This window comes from Microtus pennsylvanicus, chromosome 13, assembly GCF_037038515.1.
Source record: "Microtus pennsylvanicus isolate mMicPen1 chromosome 13, mMicPen1.hap1, whole genome shotgun sequence".
Taxonomy (NCBI): domain Eukaryota; kingdom Metazoa; phylum Chordata; class Mammalia; order Rodentia; family Cricetidae; genus Microtus; species Microtus pennsylvanicus.
In genome coordinates, this window is record NC_134591.1 from 39,219,590 (window position 1) to 39,242,342 (window position 22,753).

Genomic DNA, 22,753 nt, shown 5'->3' on the forward strand with positions numbered 1-22,753 from the left:
CTTGTGTGATGTGATGTAGATGTTTTGTTGAGTTTCATTGTGTCTTAATTTCGGCTTTTAGTCTCTCTGGGTACTCACAGTGCAGATGTACACCACCCCTGTTGCCTCCACGCCCATGCTCAGTGCTTTCTGCTTTGACTTACCTGACATTGGATGATTATTTTCTGCCTCTTCTTTAAACTTTTTTTTATAGACAGGGTCTGTTTTTGTTTTGGAATGAGGGTCTATTATATAGCCATGGCTGCTGTCCTTGGAGATCTGCCTGCCTCTTGCCTCCCAAGCACTAGGATCAAGGCTATGTGCCCAGGCCACTTAGACATGTAGCCCAAACTGGCTTTGATCTTTTGTCTCAAGTGATGGAACTTAAAATGTGTACCACTATACCTGGGAAGGGGGTATATTTGTGTCTTCTATTCTCCCCAGCAAGGCTTTATTCCCAAGATTTCCATTATCCTTTCTTCTGAACTATACAATTTAAAATAATTAGTGCTATCTTTTTCAATGAAGTTATACCATATATTTTGCAAAATAAAACTTATTTTGTCACAATACTTACTATTTTATGGGCAAGTAATTGTAGTAGGAGGCTGCTTGTTCATCCCAGCCACCCAGAACCAAAATTACCAAACAGAAACTATTAAATTAAATCACCGCTTGGCCCATTAGCTCTAGCTTCTTACGGCCTAACTCTTACATCTTAATTTAGCCCGTCTCTATTAATCTGTGTATCTCCACGTGGCTGTGGCTTACAGGGTAAAGTTCTGGTGTCTGTCTCCACCAGGGGCTACATGGCTTCTCCCTGACTCTGCCTTCTTTCTCCCAGCATTCAGTTTAGTTTTCCCTGCCTACCTCTATTCCCTACACAGGCTCAAGGCAGTCTTTTATTAACCAGTGATATTCACAGCATATAGAGGGGAATCCCACGTCAGGTAATCACTTGAAATACCTGAGTGTTGGTCCCCTTTCATAGGCAGCAGTTAGTACTGACCAGCATACCTGTGTGTGACAGTCATCAGTGTCAACCAGACAGGCTTTCCCAATGTCATCCATAGTTACTGAAGTGGCGTCAAAATCTACAGCATATGGGAAGAGTGACTTCAGATTTTAATTTTTTTTTCTGAAAATGATTTTTTTTCCCTCTTTCTCAATACTGGTCACTTGGAAAAATCTACCATAAAAATCCACAGTGTTCTTCAAAATCCATCTTATATAGAATTACCTACCCAAGTAACTGCTGATCCCATGTATTTTATAATCTGAATTGACTTCTACCACACCCCCAGTGTAGGATATATAGATATATTTAATTTTTTGATTTTTATTAATAAGAAATAACATATTCAAAGGTTATCTATTAGAACTATAGTTCAAGCTTCTAGGTAGACCAAGGGATTGGATCAAAGTTCAAGGTCTTTGCATGCCTACACAGCAAGTTTGATACCAACTTGGGCTAAATGAGACAGTATTAAATTCTCTACATACACCTATGTATGTATACACCATCTGGTGCAGAACACTGAAGCTGTGTAATCTAGAACCTTTCATTCTAGTGACTTGACAGTACCTTTTCCCCTGTAATCTAGAACCTTTCATTCTAGTGACTTGACATTACCTTTGTCTTCCCCTGTAATCTAGAACCTTTCATTCTAGTGACTTGACAGTGCCTTTGTCTTCCCTGTAATCTAGAACCTTTCATTCTAGTAACTTGACAGTACCTTTGTCTTCCCCTGTAATCTAGAACCTTTCGTTCTAGTGACTTGACAGTGCCTTTGTCTTCCCCTGTGATCTAGAACCTTTCATTCTAGTGACTTGACAGTACCTTTGTCTTCCCTGTAATCTAGAACCTTTCATTCTAGTGACTTGACAGTACCTTTGTCTTCCCTGTAATCTAGAACCTTTCATTCTAGTGACTTGACAGTACCTTTGTCTTCCCTGTAATCTAGAACCTTTCATTCTAGTGACTTGACAGTACCTTTTTCTTCCCCTGTAATCTAGAACCTTTCATTCTAGTGACTTGACAGTACCTTTGTCTTCCCTGTAATCTAGAACCTTTCATTCTAGTGACTTGACAGTACCTTTGTCTTCCCTGTAATCTAGAACCTTTCATTCTAGTGACTTGACAGTACCTTTGTCTTCCCTGTAATCTAGAACCTTTCATTCTAGTGACTTGACAGTGCCTTTGTCTTCCCCTGTGATCTAGAACCTTTCATTCTAGTGACTTGACAGTACCTTTGTCTTCCCTGTAATCTAGAACCTTTCATTCTAGTGACTTGACAGTACCTTTGTCTTCCCTGTAATCTAGAACCTTTCATTCTAGTGACTTGACAGTACCTTTGTCTTCCCTGTAATCTAGAACCTTTCATTCTAGTGACTTGACAGTACCTTTGTCTTCCCTGTAATCTAGAACCTTTCATTCTAGTGACTTGACAGTGCCTTTGTCTTCCCCTGTGATCTAGAACCTTTCATTCTAGTGACTTGACAGTACCTTTGTCTTCCCTGTAATCTAGAACCTTTCATTCTAGTGACTTGACAGTACCTTTGTCTTCCCTGTAATCTAGAACCTTTCATTCTAGTGACTTGACAGTACCTTTGTCTTCCCTGTAATCTAGAACCTTTCATTCTAGTGACTTGACAGTACCTTTGTCTTCCCTGTAATCTAGAACCTTTCATTCTAGTGACTTGACAGTACCTTTTTCTTCCCCTGTAATCTAGAACCTTTCATTCTAGTGACTTGACAGTACCTTTGTCTTCCCTGTAATCTAGAACCTTTCATTCTAGTGACTTGACAGTACCTTTGTCTTCCCTGTAATCTAGAACCTTTCATTCTAGTGACTTGACAGTACCTTTTTCTTCCCCTGTAATCTAGAACCTTTCATTCTAGTGACTTGACAGTACATTTTTCTTCCCCTTGGGTCCAGCTGGGATTTGACACAATGAACAAATGTGTCAGTCATTCTGAGTGTGCCCTTTTAAATTGTTTTATTTTTTTAATTTATATATTATGTATACAGTGTTCTGCCGGCATGTCTGCCTGCACACAAGAAGAGGGCACCAGATCTCATTACAGATGGCAGTGAGGCACCATGTGGTTGCTGGGAATTGAACTCAGTACCTTTGGGAAAGCAGTCAGTGCTCTTAACCTCTGGGCCATCTCTCCAGCCCTTCTTAAATTTGTTGTAATAGCTTACTAATCTCTGAACACATACATTGTAAGTGATGGGGATTTGCTGGGGTGGTTGATGTTCTGAGATTTCCAACCTCTTGAGTGTGATGTTTGTGGTATACAGTATCCATTCCGTTGTCTACACTTCTGGTGTTAAAAGATAGCTGCTGGTATCTTAGAAAACAGAATGTAAGTGTGCTTGGGCTATGTCTGCAAAGTTTCTTAACAATTGTGCAAATGCCAAACACAATGAAACAGCTCCATTCTGTCAGAATTGCCTGTGACTGAAAAGAGCTGGAGACACCGCTTTTATGGTTTCCTCGAATGACTCCCAGTGAAGATGGTGGCATCTTCAGTGTTGTTTGTGTGCTCCCGTGACTAAGTATTCTGCCTGGGCCTGCAGGGAGGTGTGGCAAGAAGAAACATCCGACAAGCAGTGAAGTGAATGTCATCATAGCCCAAGTCACATGGGCTCCACAGAGGGTCTGAATCCATTTGTGGCTTGAATACAGAGAAATTGTATGCCGTGGTAATGTTCATTTCCTCCTGAGATAACAGTTTTTTGCTGAGAAGAGGCTGTACTAGAAGCTGGGGAAGCTTCTGAGGCAGTGTCAGCTGGTGGCCATGCTAAGGTGCTCAGTGAGTAGATCATGGAGTGGACAGAGAAAGCAAACCGTCCTCAGAGAAGCCACTCAAAGCCTGGCCTTGCCTTCCCTTATCTTCACACACACCTCATACTTTATTTCTGTGCATACCAGAGAACAGTCAGATTTTATTCAGAAACCTATCTCAAAGACAGCCGTTTTTATAACACCAGTCTTCCCCATCCCAATTCAGCCACGTTTCAAGGCGTCCCTTGATCTGGATACCTTGGTAATCTGTGAAAAGCAGGACCCTGAAGCTGTCTCCGGGTAACACAAGGATCGTTTGTAGTGGGACTGATGTCACAAGGCTGTGAGGTCACTGGGTAAAGACAGGTTTCTAATCTTACCTAAAACCCTCCGGCCAGCATTCCAGAGAGGAAGAAGGTATTTTTCAGAATATTGGGAGCACATTTATGAAAACAGAACCCATGGTCAAAACATTGAGGTCCACATTAAGATGCACTCATAGGGAAGTTTCAGGCTAGACTTTCTTGCCAAATGAGTTAGAATTTTGATTTTCAGAGCCCTGTGGATTTCAGAATTAGGAATTTGTAGTTAGCTCCAGGTTTTTGCTAAGCACTCACATGGCAATTGGTCCCAACTGTCCTTATTTTCTAAGAAAAGCAAGTGAAAACAGCTAGCTGGTGGCTTCGTCATGCACTCTCTTGCATCATGCACTCTCTTGCCCTTCTATAGTCAGCAGGAAGCCAAAATCTAAGTGCTGGGCAAGGAGAGCTTGTCCCGGTCCAGAGAGACCCCCTAGAGTGGTGGTTCTCAACATTCCTGACACGACCCTATAATACAGTTCTCATGTGGTGACCCCAACATTAAAATTACTTCGTTGCTCTTTCATAACTGCAATTTTGCTACTGTTATGAGTAGCAGTGTAAATATCTGATAATCAGTATATCTAATGTGCTACCCCAAAGGGGTTGCAACCCACAGGCTGAGAAACACAGTCTTAGAGCCTTATATGCAGACCTGTCCTTTTTTAGGAAGGAAAACCTAAGGCCCAGTGTAGAAGGAGCTGTGGGCCTGCTTTTCGTCCTGCCTGGCTCCCGCACGGCTAGCTTTACACCCAAAATAACGACACACAAATTGTATTCTTTTAAACACTGCCTGGCCCATTATATCTAGCCTGTTCTTGGCTAACTCTCATATCTTCCTTAACCCATATTTAATAATCTGTGTAGCACCACAACGTGGTGTCTTACCAGGAAGATTCTAGTGTACGTCCATCTTGGGCTGGAGCTTCATCGCGTCTGCCCTGGAGAGGAGCGGCATGGCGTCTGCCTAACTTCCCTTCTTCCCAGCATTCTGTTCTGTCTACCTACCTAATTTTCTGACCTATCAGGCCAAGCAGTTCTTTATTGATTAACCAATGAAACAACAGATTGACAAATGACCTTCCCACATCAGCCCAGTATGCAAAAAGAGAACCTTGTCCAGGGCTCTGCAACCTTACACCAAGCAGCTTAGGGCTAGACCCTTCTGTGCTGTGGAACCCTACACACTGTGAATGTGCATCCTCATTGGTTGATAAATAAAACTGCTTTGGCCTATGGCAGGGCAGGATAGAGTCAGGTGGGAAATCTAAGCAGAGATACAGGGGAAGAAAGGCGGAGTCTGGGAGATACCAGCAGTCTCTGGAGAAGCAAGAGGTGAGCTAACAAGCCACAAGCCTCATGGTGAGATATAAACTAATAGAAATGAGTTAATTTAAACGTAAGAGCCAGCCAGTAATAAGCAGTCATCAGCCAAACAATTATAATTAATATTAAGTTTCAAATGATTATTTTATAAGCAGCTGTGGGGACTGACTGACAGGAAAGAAACCGGTCCAGGGGGACCAGGTGAGACAGAAAAGCATCACCTCGGTCCTTTCCATTCGCAACACTGTATAGTTTATATGGGTTCATGACAGGCCTAGTAGACCTCAGAGGCCAGAGTCTCAGGTTTCGGTTAGCTACCCTTTGGCCAGTTGTATTTCTGGGTAAGCAGGCTGATATTCACAGGGTGTGGCTTCCTTCTGAGTCCATTGGAGACAGTGCAAATCATGGCAAGGATCGCCAGTAGAGAAGCCCACTGCAGATCATTCTGATCACTCTGAGCTGTGGCTTCTGGGGGCACTGGGCCACACTCACTATAAACTGGGCTTCGCATTTCTGCCCAGTTTCCACACCACATGGAGAAACAGACACCTTGAGAAGTTAGATATTCGCTTCCCCGTCAGGCGCATTTTACGTTCAGGGAAGATGTGCATCCAGAAGGTGGAAGTGTACAGACAGTGTACCTTCTAGCTCTAAGTGGGAGTTTTAGAAAAGGGAAATTCCTGGAAAACCAAGATGGAAGCCAGTGGAAGCCTGCATGGAGCAAGAATGTGAACCTTGACCTAGCAAATCAAGAATGGCTCCCTGGGGTGAAAGACGAAAGATGACTGGACAGCACGCGGTGAGACATGAGTAGTAAAACTATTAGCCAGGAATTTGGAGTCTGATGCTGTGTCTTCCAGTACACTCTAGTTAGTCAAATTGCTGAGCAGCAGGAAAAGGGTGTGATTTCCCACAGGGAAATCCCCCGGAACTCAGTTACACAATTCGGCATCATGCATGCCTTCTTCCAGGCTACTTGACCATAACCTCCCAAGTTGTTGAAGCAGGCTTCAACACCTGTGAATTCTACCTTGTAAAATTATCAAAAAATCCACGTTTTCTTCCTTGGGTGCCTTCACACTGGCTCCATCCTGTCAGTTCTCACACGTACACTGGCTTTGTCAGTTTGTCCTCTGAAGTTCATCTGCCCCTCCCCAGGTCCTTGTAAGCTGCAGTGCTAGCTGCCCTCGGGTAGCTTGGCCAGCTTAATGACACTGGTAGCCACCAGGCCACGTCTTCCTGGCAGATGACTTTTGATTTCAATGTCCCACCGCCAGGCTATGACTGTGGTGGCTGCGTCCACCGTCACCTCTCACAGACCCTGGGATTTGTCACCTGAGTCCTGCAGCTGATGCAAATGCTGCAGCTGATGTCGACCTTCCAAAATATGCACTAAAAATTAAATTTTTTCAAAACTAAAAGTTAAAATTGAAAGTGATCACTATCTAGAATCATTTGCTCAACGAATATTTATCGTGTGCTTATAGTGTGACTGGCAGAGGCTGGGAACTAAACAGATCAGAATCTCTGCCTTCATACAACTTCAATATGATTGAAGACAGTGATATGGAACTGAGTATCAAGAGCCTCTTCCCGTGTTCACCCCGACACAGTCTCTTTCTCTTTCTCCCCCCCCTGCTGTCACACACACACACACACACACACACACACACACACACACACACACACACGCTGGTAAGGAACCACAGGGATGACATCATGTGCTATAGTACCAAGGGAAGACATGTTCCAGATAAGATATGAAGTACAGAGGCTATGGTTATGGTTCCTATTGCTGTAAAGAGACACCATGACCACAGCAACTCTTGTAAAGAAAAACATTTAACTAGGGTGGCTTACAGTTTAGAGGTTCAGTCCATCATCATCATGGTGGGACATGGAGGTATGTAGGCAGACGTGGTGCTGGAGAGGAAGCTGAGGATTCTATATCTTGCAGGCAAACAGGAAGTTGTCTGAGACTATGGGTGGTATCTTGAGCATATATGAGACTGCCAAAGCCCAACTCCAAAGTGACACACTTCCTCCAACGAGAACACACCTATTCCAGCAAGGCCACACTTCCCAATGGTGCCACTCCCTTTGGGGGCCACTTTATTTAAATCACCACAGAAGCCCTGGAATTCTAGAGAGCTATCTCCTCTGGTGTTTTCCCAAATCCTAGTTTTAAACAATCAGGTCAAAGCTGGAGAGATGGCTGAGAGGGTAAGAGCGCTTACAGTCAACCCTGAGAACTTAGTGTAATCACCAGGTCCCCGGGTGGTGGGAGGAGGGGACCAGCTGTTGCAAGTTGTCTTCTCACCTCCAACCCATGGCACACATACGCATGCACGAACACACAAACCAATAAATATTAAGAATTAGTTTCAAATACCAGTTTTCTAAAGGTACTGTGCTGTATATCTTTTTTTTTTCCAAATTGACATAAGCTAAACTCAAGTGAGGAAATAGCTCTAACACAGTGGCCCGTCGGGCAGTCTGTGGAACTTTTTCTCAAATAATGGTTGATGTGGGAGGGTCCAGATACTGTGGGTGGTGCCGACTTTTGGGAGATGGTCCTGGGTCCTATAAGAAGACAGGCTTTGGGAACCCCTGAAATGTGCTGACAACCCCTGATGATATGGCTTCATGGATGGATGATGGATGGATGGGGTCCTACCTCTGGGAACCCCTGAGACGTGCTGATAATCCCTCAATCAAGGCTTCCCTCTCAAGTGACTCTCAGCTGTAGCAGGCCGACTAGGACAATATCCAAAGGAATGAAAGCAGAATCTGGACATGAAGAGCCACGCTCACAGCAGCGCGGCTCACAAGAGCCCCACCCACATGAGCCGTCAATGGTCTGTGCTTGTGTGCGCACCAGAGCAGCAGCACCCTTCAAGGAAAGCCTGATGTGGAGCACAGAGGACACACGGTGTGAAATAAACCAGTCCCAACGACAGAGACTGCAAATCTCTCTTGCAGTAGCCTAGGCAAACTTGGAGACACAGGAACTGGGGAAGTCAGGGATGAGAGGAAGGGGAAATGGAGGCCTCTGGCCAATGCTCATAGCTTCAGTTTAGTGAAGGAACCTGGGGACGACTGCACAGGAAGGTGGACAGGCTCTGTATACCTGCAGAAAGTTACAATGGTAACTTCTTAAAAAAATACCTCAGTGTGCACCGACCTCTACAAACCTTAATGTACTTCCATCTCTGTTGAGTCTGCTGTGCCAAAGCGGCTGTCCTGCTAAGTGCATTCACTCAGGGAGCATTACCTAGTAAAAGTACTCAACACACACACACACACACACACACACACACAGAAAAAACCCCAACTCATCAAGCAGATCAAACGTCCTGAAGAAAGGTTAGCACTTTTCTCCTCCAGTTCATCACAGGCATGTCAAAGACACTGACCACGTAATCATCACAGGTACTATTTTTGCAAAGTGTTAGTAGCGAACACTGTCCCCACGTCTAACTGCAAGCACCTGCAAGCACGTCACCTTCTTAAGTGTGAGCAGACACCTAGCTCTCAACTGCTCTTGACGCAGGAAAGAATTCTAATACACATTTTCCAGAAAAAGTATTTATTTGACATCATTAAAAAAATATTTAGGCACATGATTTTTTTTCATGTTTATGTCACCTGATTTACATACCTCAATGCTCAGGACCTTTTAAAAACACTAAGGAAATTGGTGAATAAAATCTATATTGAAGAAACATTGTGAGAGGCGGACACCTGTGGGCAAGTCAGTCATCAGCCCGAGAAGGGAACATCTGTGAACAAATAATCTCTACAAACATTTCTGTGAGACAGTAAAATCTAACCAGTAGATTTCTTCTTTAAAAATATTTTCAAAATAAAGTTTAAAAAACATAACACTAGAGTCTCTCATCATTCCACAAGGTGAGACGGAACAGGAAGAATAGTCGGCAGGCTTGGAAGAGTGATGGCAACAAGGACCACCGACAGCTGCTCGAGGTTGAGGAAGCAGTCCAGTGTGTTTAGTTCTGAGGCGAGGGAGGAAGGCCTGGAAGCTACCTTAGGGTGACAGCTGAGTCTTCACTGAACCTCCATTCTGAAATGCAACTACCTCCCACTGAGATAGAAAATAGTTCTTGCTTTTTCAAATTTGCCATCAGAATATGAAAATACTTTTCTTCTTAAAAAGCAGAATCACAGTGGCTGTAATTATATGGAGAGCATTTTGTTTTGTGTTTTCAAAAGGAAAGAGGACTGAGACTGTCTCCCCAGGGAAGGGAAACTCCACACAGCCTGTTCATGGGCACAACCAGCACCACACAGGTGGGAAGAAGAGCATCCACAAGAGAGGGCTCAGGGGAGGCAGTTCTGGGAGCTGCATGGCTCATCTGAGCTAGAAGATGACCCAAGGACCAAGTCCTCTGAAATGGAAACACTGTTCTTTTGGGGTAGACCTAAAATGAGCATCCGCCCAAAACTGTGCAGGCAGAGGCCTTGCCTACAAATCACCGCATTCTCTCATCTGCGTCCTTTCCTCTAAGGTCTGACCTCTGGCCGAACACTTGTGAGTGCCAGACTATATCCTGTTTATGTGTCCACATGCTGGTCACAAACCGTTCACTCACCAGAGGAGCCCCAAGACAAAAAGCAGAGGGGCCCAGCCTAAGCCCTCGGTGTGCCCCTGGACCGACCAAGAGAGAGAACCACTAGTACTCTGTGGAGACCCCGCCTCAGCTTTACTGACCAAAACCTCTCACAGATTCCGGATACAAGGCTGCAGAAAACTTGCAAATGTGCTTTTTTATATATAATTTATATTCAAGGTACAGCCTACAAATAAAATTTTTAAATAGAGGGAAAAAATATCACAACTCTCCTATTCCCCAATGAGGCACAAAAATTATAGACTACAGCTCTTCAGTGCCTCCCCGGGGCTCCGGATTCTCTGGGAAGTAGGCAGGGCCGGTGCTTCTAACGTCACAGGCCTGCAGTTCTGGAGGCTGAAGTGACAGGCGCACAATTCCAGTTTTCGAGCTGGACAGAGAACCACATTCTCCATCTTACATTCAGTCTATGGCGGGAGCGAGCTTTTCTTGCTACCACCAGCTCGTCTCTGCATCCCTGCACTCAGTTCAGTGCCCAACAGGTATGCGTGATGCACCCCTGGTGAGTGAAGAACTGAGTAACAACCGGCTTCCTCCACCCCTTGCTTGTCTCCTACTGAACAAAGAGGAACCAGACATTCCAAGGCACACTCTGCTCACCCCACACAATCCAGGGAAGTAAAACTCTTCAGAAAAGCCTCATGGGGTTTTTAGTGCCAAAGTTGTCATCTTTGGCAAACGTAGTGATACTATGAACATAATGTAATTAAAAAAGAAAGAAGTTCAGATCCTCTGCTGCATTCCCAGCTAACCTGCCCCCGGAGACAGCCCACTGGAAGGCAGCTCTTGCTGGAACACATTGTATATCCTGCCAGGGTCACCTGGATAGCAAGCTACAGGGCACATGTCAAAACACTTGATGCTTCACTGTCGGAGAGAAGAAAAATAAATTAAACCCACCCAGCACATTTTCCAGTCTGATATAAATTAATTCAAACATAGTTCACATACAGTCAATAAATTTTCAAAGGCAACAATCAATCCTAGGGTCATACAATTGCAAAGGAATATTACTCCCCAGTCAGGACGCCTCAGTGTCTTCAGGGTACACAAGCGGGGACCGTCAGGTCATACTGCTCCTTTCCCCTTGGTGTCCAGCTTGTTACTGGTCTCTGACTGTTTGCTCAGCTGCTCCTCCGTGAAAGTGATGTAAGAGTACACCAGGCTTCCAGCAATACTGCAAGACAGACAGCCATCATGAGGGAGGGAAAGGAGAAGCGAGGGCTGAGTCAAGTCCCTTGTAATGGGGAAAAGTCTGATTAAAATTTATAGTGCTCTGCTGTGAAAAATTACTATATAAATCCACACGATGGAATACTACACACCCATTAAAATGCTATGAAACGAAGCAGGCAATGACATCTTAAATGAGAAAAAATGCACAAAACATTAAATGGTGGTCACCTCTATATGAACCACAGCACCATGGATATGAGCTGCAGTTTGTACTGGAAGAGAGATCTGGGAGACAGACCAGGACCATTCCCTGCGCTGCAGCGGGCTGCTAGGGTGCTAGGTGGCTCCTCTCTAGTTAGAAGCGAGCTCGCAGCCTATGGCAGCTGGTTACTAGCATGCCTCACCTGCTGCTCGTGTACCGCACACCAAAGTGCGTCCATGGAGACGATGAGCTCTGTTATTTCTCTGAGGGGACTTCACACCTTCCTGCCTCCAAAACTAAGCTGTAAGCTGGAGGGGGGTCACAAACAGCATGCCTGCCTGACTCCCACTTGAGGCTGCCAGTATTCATTCCACTGGATTACCAGCCAGCTGAGAGCCTGGGCTGGACTCTCCCCTTAAACTTATCCTGCCCTGGATCTGGCCTGGCCCCCATCTTCAGACAGGCCACAAGGCTCATTGGCATGTTGCTCATTTAAAACTCATTCTGTTTTCCTCTGGGCTTTGACGTCGCAGCCAGGCCAGCTGTAAAGGGTGAAAGCTGCCAGCCTCAGGCTCCCATGAAGAAGGAACTGAAGTTAGGAGCTAATACATCACTACCCACTCTGAGCCCTCCCTCCATCCACACTATACCAAGCTTCCTTTAGTCTAACCTCCCTAGATTCCTGCGGACCATCTCCCGAGTGCTGGGATTAATGGTGTGTGCCACCACTGCCCGTGTGCTCGGGAGGCAGAGGCAGGAAGATCTCCATCAGTTCCAGCCTAGTCTGACCTACAAAACAAGTTCCAGGACAGCCAGGGCTGTTACACAGAGAAACCCTGTCTTGAAAATCTACAAGAAGGAGGAGGAGGAGGAGGAGGAGGAGGAGGAGGAGGAGGAGGAGGAGGAGGAGGAGGAGGAGGAGGAGGAGAAGGAGGCAGCCACTGTGCATCTAGGTTTATCTGGAAGATTAAATGAGATTACATGTGTTGAGAAATATAATTATGGGCTGGGGTTATAGCTCAGTGGCAGAGTGCTTGCCTAGCATAAGGGAGGCTTTGTGCTTAATCCCACTACAAATAAAAATAAAATCCATGGTAATACACACGTGCGTACACACACACACACACACAGAGAGAGAAGAGAGAGAGAGAGAGAGAGAGAGAGAGAGAGAGAGAGAGAGAGAGAGAGAGAGAGAACACTATAACACAGCGGTCAAGAGGAGATACTCCTGTTCTTCTACTTTCCTATTACCCTGATACAGAGGAGAGGTAGAGTCCTAAGTACCTTAGCCTACTCATGACACTACAAAGTACTGTAGACCAGACAGCATATGAACAACAGACATCAGCTTCTCCCAGTTCTGGAGCTGGGCAGTGTGGCGCAGAGGTGGAATGTGTATGCAAGCCTTCTCACTGGGTCCTTGAATGAAGGAGGCAACAGGGGTCCCTCTCTTTGCTAGGGACACCAATCTCAAGAAAGCTTCATCTCCAAACTCTACCGCCCTCTTTCCTACACCCCTGACCTTGGGAGCCAGAACTAGAACACGAACATTGGGGGAGACAGCATCTAGTCCACTGCAAGGGACAACGGAAAATTGCTGCAGCCTGTCCAAGGGAGCCTTCAGGTCTTCCACCTGGATTTGATCATCACCTAGTACTGTATTTACAGAAATGCCAACTCATGGAACTAAATATCCGTCAACAACATGTATGTGCATATTAAAACTAAGAACCAATCATTATACAAGCCTTTCTAAAAACCTGAACATAAATATTATAGACACAAGTATTACTAATCCAGAGACCTGCTGTGATAGACACAGTTGGGGGATGAGGATGATGATGGTTGTGAGGGAGGAACAGGAGGAGGAGCAGCAGCAGCAGGAGAAGCAGCAGCCATACTTTCGTACAGACACAGGGGTCAGTCTGGCCTGAAACTGCACACCCACCTCTCCCAAGTCTGACCCTGTGGAACTGAAATGGTAGCACCTGGGCTGATAAACCTCTGATCACAACCCGTGGTGTCTAAATTTACCGCATGCTGGGAGTGGAGCTCAGTGGGTAGCCAGCCTCGCACATCAGAGGCTTGGTCCCCACAGCCCTCTACAGTGGGACAGTAGATGCCAATTGTTTGAGTACTAAGTAAAAGCACACAGGCCTGCAGCCCCCCACACTGCAAAGCTGGAAACGGGAGGGTCTGAACTTCAAGTTCACCTCAATCAGCTGGAGGCCCATCTGGGATACATTAGACTCCGTCAGAAAACAACAAAAGGGGCTGGAGAGATGGTTCAGTGGTAAGGAACATTTACTCTTGTTGAAGAGCTGAGCTCCGTTCCTATCACCCACAAGGTGGCTCTTAACAGTCTACAACAGTTCTGGGGGATCCAGTGCCTCTTTTGACCTTCACAGGCTCCTGCACATACATGGTGCACATATATACATTCAGACACAGACAAACACACACACATAAAATAAATACGTGTTTGTTAAAAAGAAAAGGTACCTCCAAGACACACAGTTACAGCCATGTTCACTATGTTCCAACAATCAGATATTCGGTCTATAAAATCCAGTGTAGCAATCCCATGGCAGGAAAAGAATCCTACAGTCACCGCTGCCTCCATGTTATTTACCACGGACAAGCTAGTGTGTGTAAGTCTAGGCAGGCGGCTCTGCATTCCGTACGGCAAATATGCCAATCCACTTAAAACCTATGACTCAAGAATTCGATTTCTGCTATTTCCAAACAAGCACAGTCCCTGACAAACCACTGACTCCAGGTGCAGTCCTCCACAGAAGCAAGACCACTCTCAGCTCCCCCAGAGCAAAACCAAAACAAAACAGAACAAAAAACTAAGTCACATGATATGACACTCAAATTCCACCAACATCCTTCCCTTTCCCCAAAATAATTTTGTACTGACCAAACAGTCTTCCCTAGTCTACTCCTCTAACTAGCTGAACGCCATCTCCTTCACTGCTCGTCCCTGCTATGTACAGAGGCCCCACGCTGGAAACCTTCAGGTCATTTTGCTTGCTCTTCTCTCTAAAGTCAGGGGCTCACTCCCTCCATTCCCGGTCTGAACAGGAAATGCAGCCACAAACCCTTCCTAGTCGGCTTTTCCCTGCCTCGTTCTCTCCCTGACTTTCTCTCCAGCTAGCAGAGCAAGCATCTCTACAACAAGGAAAATTCCAGAAAGACAAGGCTTCCGGTTCATTCCAAAAGCTCTAGCTCAGCTGCCTCAGCCAGGCTCTGAGCATATGCTTGTTTATAAATAAATCCATCTTCCTGGCCAGATTAGACACCCCGAAGAGGAAACTCCTCTCTGGCTTGGCCTTGTCCGTGTGAGCACCTGCTTTATTTAGTCTAAGGATCAAGCGGATCCAACAGCCCAGGCTACCTTACCTGAGAGCGGAGCTGAAAGAACAAGGATGGCACAGCAGCAGACAGAGGGCGGGGAGGAGAGCAGAACGCAAGGCGAGCTGCTGCCTCCCAGGGATCTGTTATGTCCTACCTATACCAAAATAAGTGTTGGTCTTCGCACACACTTCAAAAATAGAAATGTATTAGTCACAGAAGAGTCTGGCTAGGCTATGAACCATCCCATCTGCCTAGGAGATTTGGGACACTGCCCAGGAATAAATTTAGAAGAAAAAAAAAAAAAACAAGATCCCCAAACCCTGTAGAGATGACTGTGGCATCCACACCCTTGACAAGGACATCGCTTGCTTTATTAACATGCCAGACAAATGCTTTTTCCGGATCAGAATTCCGGTGAGGCTCCTTGTGCCTTCTTGGGTTTTGAAGAAACAGGTAAAGGAAAAGGAGGCCAGCGTGAGCACCTGTTTGGCATCTCCTACCACTCCTGGCTGTCGGCTAGGAAGAGGCTTCTAAGAGAATGAGTGTTCGGTTCTGTTGTTTGCTTAAGTTTCCTTGACACTTAGGACTAAAGCCTTTCTGTCACTTTCTCTCTTGTATCTGACTCCCTCCTTTCCTCTCCCTTCAAGAAAATTTAAATCTGAGTAGATTCCCACTAAAACTAGGAGAGCAACTTGATGAGTTTTCCAAACCTGTGGGAAACTTCTTCAAATTTCCAAGTCTTCTACAAAGTGACCTCCATTACAGGACACGCTAGGCTGATTAAAGTCGCCGAGGAGCCGAAGCAAAAGGTACGGACAACTTAAAGTGAAAGCCCACATTTTAAAAACGAGAAGCTACGGTTCTGAAGAGAGAACAGTAGGTAGCGGCAGCAGCAGCAGAACATAGGACTTTGCTACACTTCAGTCCTGCTCTCCCCTCTTCCCACGGAGATATCAGAGCTAGCTGGCTTCTCTGCATTTATTTGTTCAAGAGTCCTAGCTACACCAATGAGAAACCATATATATATATATCCATCCACAAAGAGCCTGGCAGGTGTGACCTCAGCAGTCACTAAAGAATACAAATATGTCCTTCTCTTTCTCCAAATGAGAGTCACCAAATAAAGGGAAGCTCAGGCTTCTACTCCCGAAGACTGGATCAGACAGATGCTTAAGAAGGGAAACACTCAGGAGAAACACCCTGGCTCTAAAAACCACACACAATTTTAAGGAAAGAAGCAAAGGATCCAAATGAGAGAACGACAGATTCAGGTGCTGGGCAAAGTTAGTGGAACCATGTCCTGGGAAGCAATTCCATAGCTGAAGCACACTGTATCATAGAGTCCGCAGAGTCTAGCCTGGACACACAGGCCATAGAAAATGGCTCTTAAACCTCTGCAAAAGGTTCCAGGTTCACATTACCAAGATACATATTATGAAAACAGAATTAATATACTTATCTATCGGCTATTACTAAATAAACAGTACTGGGGTTACGAATGCGGAATGGAAGATGAACTGCAGCCAGGCACTCAGCAAAGTCCTTAGTGTCTCTATGAAACGGGACACTCACAGGAGCCATTACAAAGGGCAGGGCCTTGCACAACTGCGCAAACCGAGCGAGAAAACACTGGCAATGTTTTGTTGTTATCACTATGGCTGGATGCCTCTTATGGGTAAGGAACAAAATACATGACAAAATTAAGATAAGCAATTTTCTGCCCTCAAAAGCTGGTAATCTAAGTGGCAAAAACCTACACATGTGACTCACGGGGCTACACTAGCTTATTCGATCATTCACTGAACTTGTAACTGAAGACTCTGGAATCTAGCCCTCTGGGTTACAGTCCTCGAGCTGTGACTCACTTGTATGCCACTGGCTCACTCTAGACCACTCTCCTATGAGGGGACCTACCATGCTACATAGAATCGCTGGTACAGAGAAGCAGGCTCAGTACCTGTCTTCAAAATGCATTTAGGTTCTTTTCTCAGCCTCCCTTATAAAGCTGAAATAATGAAGAAAAAAATCCCAAACAAACAAATAAGAAATACCTATAAAATAGTGTTATGAGAATGTAAGCAAATGATTGAAAGGACTTGATTTTTAATTAAAAGCATGGAAGCAATTGAATGTGTATATTTACAGAACACATTAAAAAGCATCTTATTCCAGACTTTATTATAAATAAAAATGAATTGAAAAAAAGGCTTTATGAGCAATTATGAAGCCTGAAACAAAGCCACCTGGAACACAAGAAAAAACCTTTCTAGACTTGAGTCAGGAAAAGACTTCTCAGATTCAGCAATGAAAGCACCACACACAGAAGAAAACATCACTAACTTGTTCTGCATCGAAATCTAAAAATTTTGTTCTTCAAAACATACTATTAATAAAAAGGTAAGTCCCAAGTTAGAATATGCTATATTTCCAGAACTCTAAACTCATGAGAAGAAAGGGCCCTAGTGTTTCAGATGGGCAAATATCTGGCTTGTCAATTCACTAAAGAAAACAGGCTGATGGTACGTCAGTACCAAAGAGATGCTCAAATAATTAATCCTGGGAGAAACAAGATCACAGAGAGACTGCAGGACAGTGCTGGATGAGAGGCTGAACAGAAAGTGAGACAGGCAGCTCGCAAGGCCAGGGTGAGGAGCACCAAACTCCACACACTGCTGCTAGCTATGCAAAGGAGTCACGACGTCATTTCGGGAGGGAAAGAAGGATGGCAATATTCTCATATTCTTTCTTTCTCTCTCTCTCTCTGTCTCTCTCTCCAAAAAATCCCATATGTTAGACATACACTCTAGCACCGAGTCACACCCTAGCCTGAAGTTTCTTATTAAAGTTAAACGTGTTACTAATACAACCCAGGGAATCTAAGTATTTATCCCACTGCAATGAAAACCTATGTTCATACACAGACTTCTAGGCAAGTATTTATGGAAGGTAATCCATAATCGTATAATAGCTTTCACTGGAAACGGCCCAACTGCTTTCAAATGTTGAAAGATGTAAATATATCCATCCAACAGTGTGCCCAGCAGTAAAAGTGTATGAGGTGTTGATGCATGCAAAAGCAGCTGGAAAGCACGTGAGATAGCTGGGCTTGAAAGGGAAACACAACACACATCATTCATGCAGCATTCTGGAAGCTCTGCGGGTAGAAATCTCTGTCAGGATCTGGGGGCGGATAGAAGTAATCACATACAAAAGGGTAACAGATTAAAAGCATTTGTCAAAACTGACAGCACTCCACAGTGGAAAGAATAAATTATTATATTTAATTATTTAATCATGTGTTAATTTTTAATGACAGAAAAAGATGCATTCCAGAGAGCTGAGGAATTCTAGCCATCCTGGCTGTAAGATTATGGTGTCACTACTCGGGAAGGCAACCTTCTTCAGTCTGAGCCGTGGGGCCAGAGCCCAGACTCTGATGGATGGATACACAGGAGCAAGTTCTGTGTTCCTGCTGCTTCCCTACCCTGCCTGCTGCTTCTCTTTTGGGAGGGGCCCTTGGCTGAAGACTGAGGAATGGGACACTGGAAAACAGCGTTCAGAGAAGATCTAGATAGCCTCTCAAGTGTACTCCAATGAAAACGTAACACCTCCTTGAATCATAGGATCAGAGCTGAACGGTACCTGGATGGCTACGAAGAATGCCCCGTGCTTCCTGCACTTGAACCAGGCCAGAGATGCGGACATTCAACTTCCCTTTGGGGTGGGGATTTGGAATAGGGTTTCATGTGGCTAAGGCTGGTGGCGACTTGCTATGTAGCAGGATGAGTTCCTGTTCCTCCTGCGTTCATCCCACTAGCCCTACGTCACGGCTGTGAGCCATCATGCCTGACTCTCGAGCCTTTAGAGTACAACTAAGAAATGAAGCAGAGTGCAGGGAGCCAGATTTGCTCAGGCTTAATCAAACACACATTCTTCAGAAATATAGTTCCGCCAGTGGTTTCCTTTAGAGTGCGGTCTGTTAAGGGGAACTGAAATCGCTTCTAAAGAAGTGAAATCTACTCAATAGTTCCTGTAGTTTGGCTTTTACATTAAAAAGTCAATATCCACAACTTACGTCTTCGCATACTAACAAGTCAAAGAGAATAGCAACTAAAATATAAAGACAAGTTCATTTTTAAAGAAAAAGTAAAAAAAGAAAAACCTAAGCAACATTCCTTTCCTTGCCAAAAGCTGTAATGAAAATAACATCTGAACAGGAGTTGGGATGCCCAGATTTGAATCTTATTGGGTTCTGTCACTCTAACTCAACAGTAAGCTAGTTTTATCCCTAACACATAAGAACACTCAAATTCAGAAGTATCAATAACTCAGAGACAAACAAAAGTCGTCATCCACTCTAACTCCACACCCTTTCAAGAAGCAACCTCCAGGAACCGTTGGAGTGGTGGTTTGAAAGAATGGCTGCATGGGTTCAGGAATGTTTGGTTCCTCGCTAGAGTCCTGAGAAGGATTAGCAGATGTGCTCTCCTTGGAGTAGGTGTGTAGGAGGTACAATGCTGGAAGTGGGTTGTGAGGTTTCAAAGCCCATGCCAAGCCCAGCGTACCTGTCTGTCTGTCTCTCCCCTCCTCCCTTCCTCCCTCCCTGGGTCTGGAATAAGTCAGGTAGAGGCAGCAAGCAGGCTACTAAGGAGACAAGACTAACATCAGGACAGAGATCTGGCCCAAAAATAAGTTGGATAATTTGTAGGCATATAAATAATACTTAAGACCACCAAATTCAAATCCTAGAACTAAAAGACAGCTTTGACACAGCGTCAGTCGACCCTTCACTGATGGTGGCAAACAAAGTTAGAAGAACGGTACGATGCTGGTGGGAGGCTAACGGATACACTATGGAAATCAGTGTGCACAGCTCTCCAAGAGCTACAGCCAGATCTGCCGCATGACTCAGCTGTCCCTGCGCAGATGCTGGAAGAACTACATACTGCTACAGAGACACCTGCGCACCCATGCTCACTGCTGCTCGTTCACAATGGCTAGGTTCTGGATTCTGATCAGATGTCTACTGCAGAGACACCTGCGCACCCATGCTCACTGCTGCTCTAGTCACCAGCTGACGACTGAATGATGGAAATGTGATACAGACATATAATGGAGTTTTGTTCAGCTGTAAAGAAGAATGACGTCATGAAATGTGCAGTTAAATAGATGAAAAGGAAAAAATAATACATTAAGTGATGCAATCAGGCACAGAAAACCAAATGCTGCATATTCTTCTTCACATGTGGGTTTTAGCTTCGAATCTCTAATTTTGTATTCATCTTGGAGCATCTGTAGAAGGAGACCACTGGGAGGGAGGAGCCTTGAGTGAGGAGGTTAGGAAAGGGTAATGTGGGAGCAGAGGGAGGGAACAGTGGTTCTGGAAAAGCTTACACAAGGAAGGGGTGTGAAGAACCAAGATGAAGAGTGTATGGAAAAGCTATATGGAAGCATACTATCTTGTAGCCAAATCTAAAAATGTACTTATTACAAGACAGAGTTTGAAGGGAGATTTTCTGTATGACTGGAAAAAGCTGTTCCTAGAAGCCAAGAGTTATTAAACAAAATCTCTAGTGCCAGGTTTAAGATGCCTCTTTAAACCACTTGGACATGGAAGATCCCAGAGGACCCAAACACAATACCAACCCTTGCCATCCCTCTTAGGTGCCCACCATAACTAAACGATAAGATCTATTGCTTGAAGACACCAGATACCCTGAATGCAGAATAGACATAAATCTAGCAGGAACTGAGCAGGAAGAGTCCTCTCTGCTAGGCAGCTTCCATAGTTCTAGAAGGGACTGTGTGTAAGGCTGCTGGGGGAGAAAAGGCACCAGCGATCCTACCCAGCTGTGACGTGCACAGTCTCCTCGACCAGCCTCCAGAGAGATGTGTCCACTTGTGCAATTGTGGCACTCTTGTTTGAATGGGTAGTGGCACTGTTGTTAGAACTGCCCTCTTTGGTTGGATTTGAGACTAACTTCACAGGAGGGAAGTCATGCTTGTATTATAAACCTGATCAAAAACTCATGGCAAGAAAAATCATGGAGGACATCAGATTCCCAGGAAGTGGAGTTATAAATGGTGTGAGCTGTCATGTGGGTACTGGAAATTGAAACTGGGTCCTATAGAGGAGTAGCCAGTGCTTTTCACTGCTGAGCCACCTCTTTAGTCCCTCAAAATTAATATAGTTTTTAAAGTAATGACACACCTACGGTCAAATACTCACAACTGGTGATTTTAGAACTGGTGGATTTTAGCCCTGAATTTCTTGAGAGCATTACCTGATCAAGTTCAATAAGCAAATAACAACTCTTGGATGAAGGGAAGAAGAAGTTCAACTCTAAATCTTACACATTGAATATGGAACCATTTCCTTCTGCTTCTTTAAAATGTTAGCTAGAGACATTAAAATATATTTACCACATTTCAGGCACTCCACAAGTTTATTTTATAAGCAGACATATTTATAATTGAATAAACAGTCCAATTCTATGCTGTGACACTATTTGAGGACCTAAATCCCAATTGTCACTGTACTTACATTTAGTTCAATATTTTTACTTACCTGATATTTAGGCCAATAAAATTTGTCCACGTGAAAATATAATCTCCACCAAAGAACATTCCAATATAAGTTATTAATATATTCTAAAAGAAAATAGTGATATATTGTTATGTAAGTCTAATTAAGCTTTTGAAATCTACATGTGATTCAAGTCCAAAATGTATAAACACATAGTACCAACACAGGTCTCCCATCTGTGTGCAGCAAGAGCAGGAATAAGGGATCTCTAACATGAGCCTCTCCCCAGCTGTTTCTTCAAAAGATGAACACTCACACCACAGAGCACACTACATATTATCAAACTTGCACTGCCTCCTGCTGTGGCCAACATGATTTTTTTCTCCCATCAGGCTAACTGCCAACTTGTGAGGGGAGAGTAAAGAAGGTTGCTTAACTGCAAGGATTTTCCTTCTTTTAAAAATAAAAAGAAAGATGGAGATTTGACCAACACAGAATGTCTTTTGAGGACTTTTCCTTGATATCTTAAACACACACACATATGCGAAGTAAGATCAGGCACACCTTTAATCCTAGCACTCGAGAGGCAGAGGCAGAAGGACCTCTGCGACTTTGAAGCCAGCCTGGTTTACATAGCAAACTCCAGGACAAACAGGGCAATATAAAGAGACCCCATCTCAAAAAGCAAAACTAAACATAAAATATGTAAGGTGTCATTTTAAAGTATTATACTTAAGATCACTTCTCCTGGACCAGTCAGATGACTCAGCAGGTTTCTTATGACCGATGTCCAATCCTTAGAACCCAGATGGTAGGAGGAGAGAACTGACTTCCTAAAAGTTGTCCTCTGCCCTCTAGGGGTGCCCTGTGACATGTGCATGCATGTGTGTGCGCACGCACACATACATATACATACACACACAGAGTTTTAAAAAATTACTTCTACTAGATAGATGGTACCAACTGATAAAGACACCACACACTTTGGACATAGGACTCAGAGAATCAGAGCTGGATCTAACTTGAAAGTCTTCCCACAGTACCGGAAAGAGGAAAGCAAACAATAATCCTACCCAGTTGTGGCACATACGAACCACAAGGACCAGCATGACAAGATCTCAGAGGTTTCAATAGTGGCACCCGTATCTTGGCAGTAACCAACAGCTGCTAATTATATTTAAGGCCCACTTGTTAGGAGGAAAATCTCAACCCCTGCCCCCTGCACCCCAGACAAAGAACTAAAGGCAATAATATTCCCCAGGGATGAATCCACCAATTTGTTATCCAATACCTGGGACATATATGTAACAGTAAGTAGACTGATAGGGTTGTATTTATGTGTATACTTATGTGTGAGCCATTATTCTATTAGTTTGAC

General features: G+C 44.4%; 1 protein-coding gene across 1 annotated transcript in view; it reads right to left on the reverse strand.

Moving 5' to 3' along the window:
• Window positions 1–9,031: 9,031 nt before the first annotated feature.
• Slc35d1 (solute carrier family 35 member D1) overlaps window positions 9,032–22,753 on the reverse strand; it is a 40,970-nt gene continuing 27,248 nt past the window's right edge. The window contains exons 11-12 of the mRNA XM_075945128.1: window positions 21,418–21,500; window positions 9,032–11,288 (exon numbers count right to left, since the gene is read on the reverse strand). Of these exons, the coding sequence (XP_075801243.1) occupies window positions 11,180–11,288; window positions 21,418–21,500 (192 nt within the window). The 3' untranslated portion in view covers window positions 9,032–11,179. The remainder of the gene's footprint in view (window positions 11,289–21,417; window positions 21,501–22,753) is intronic.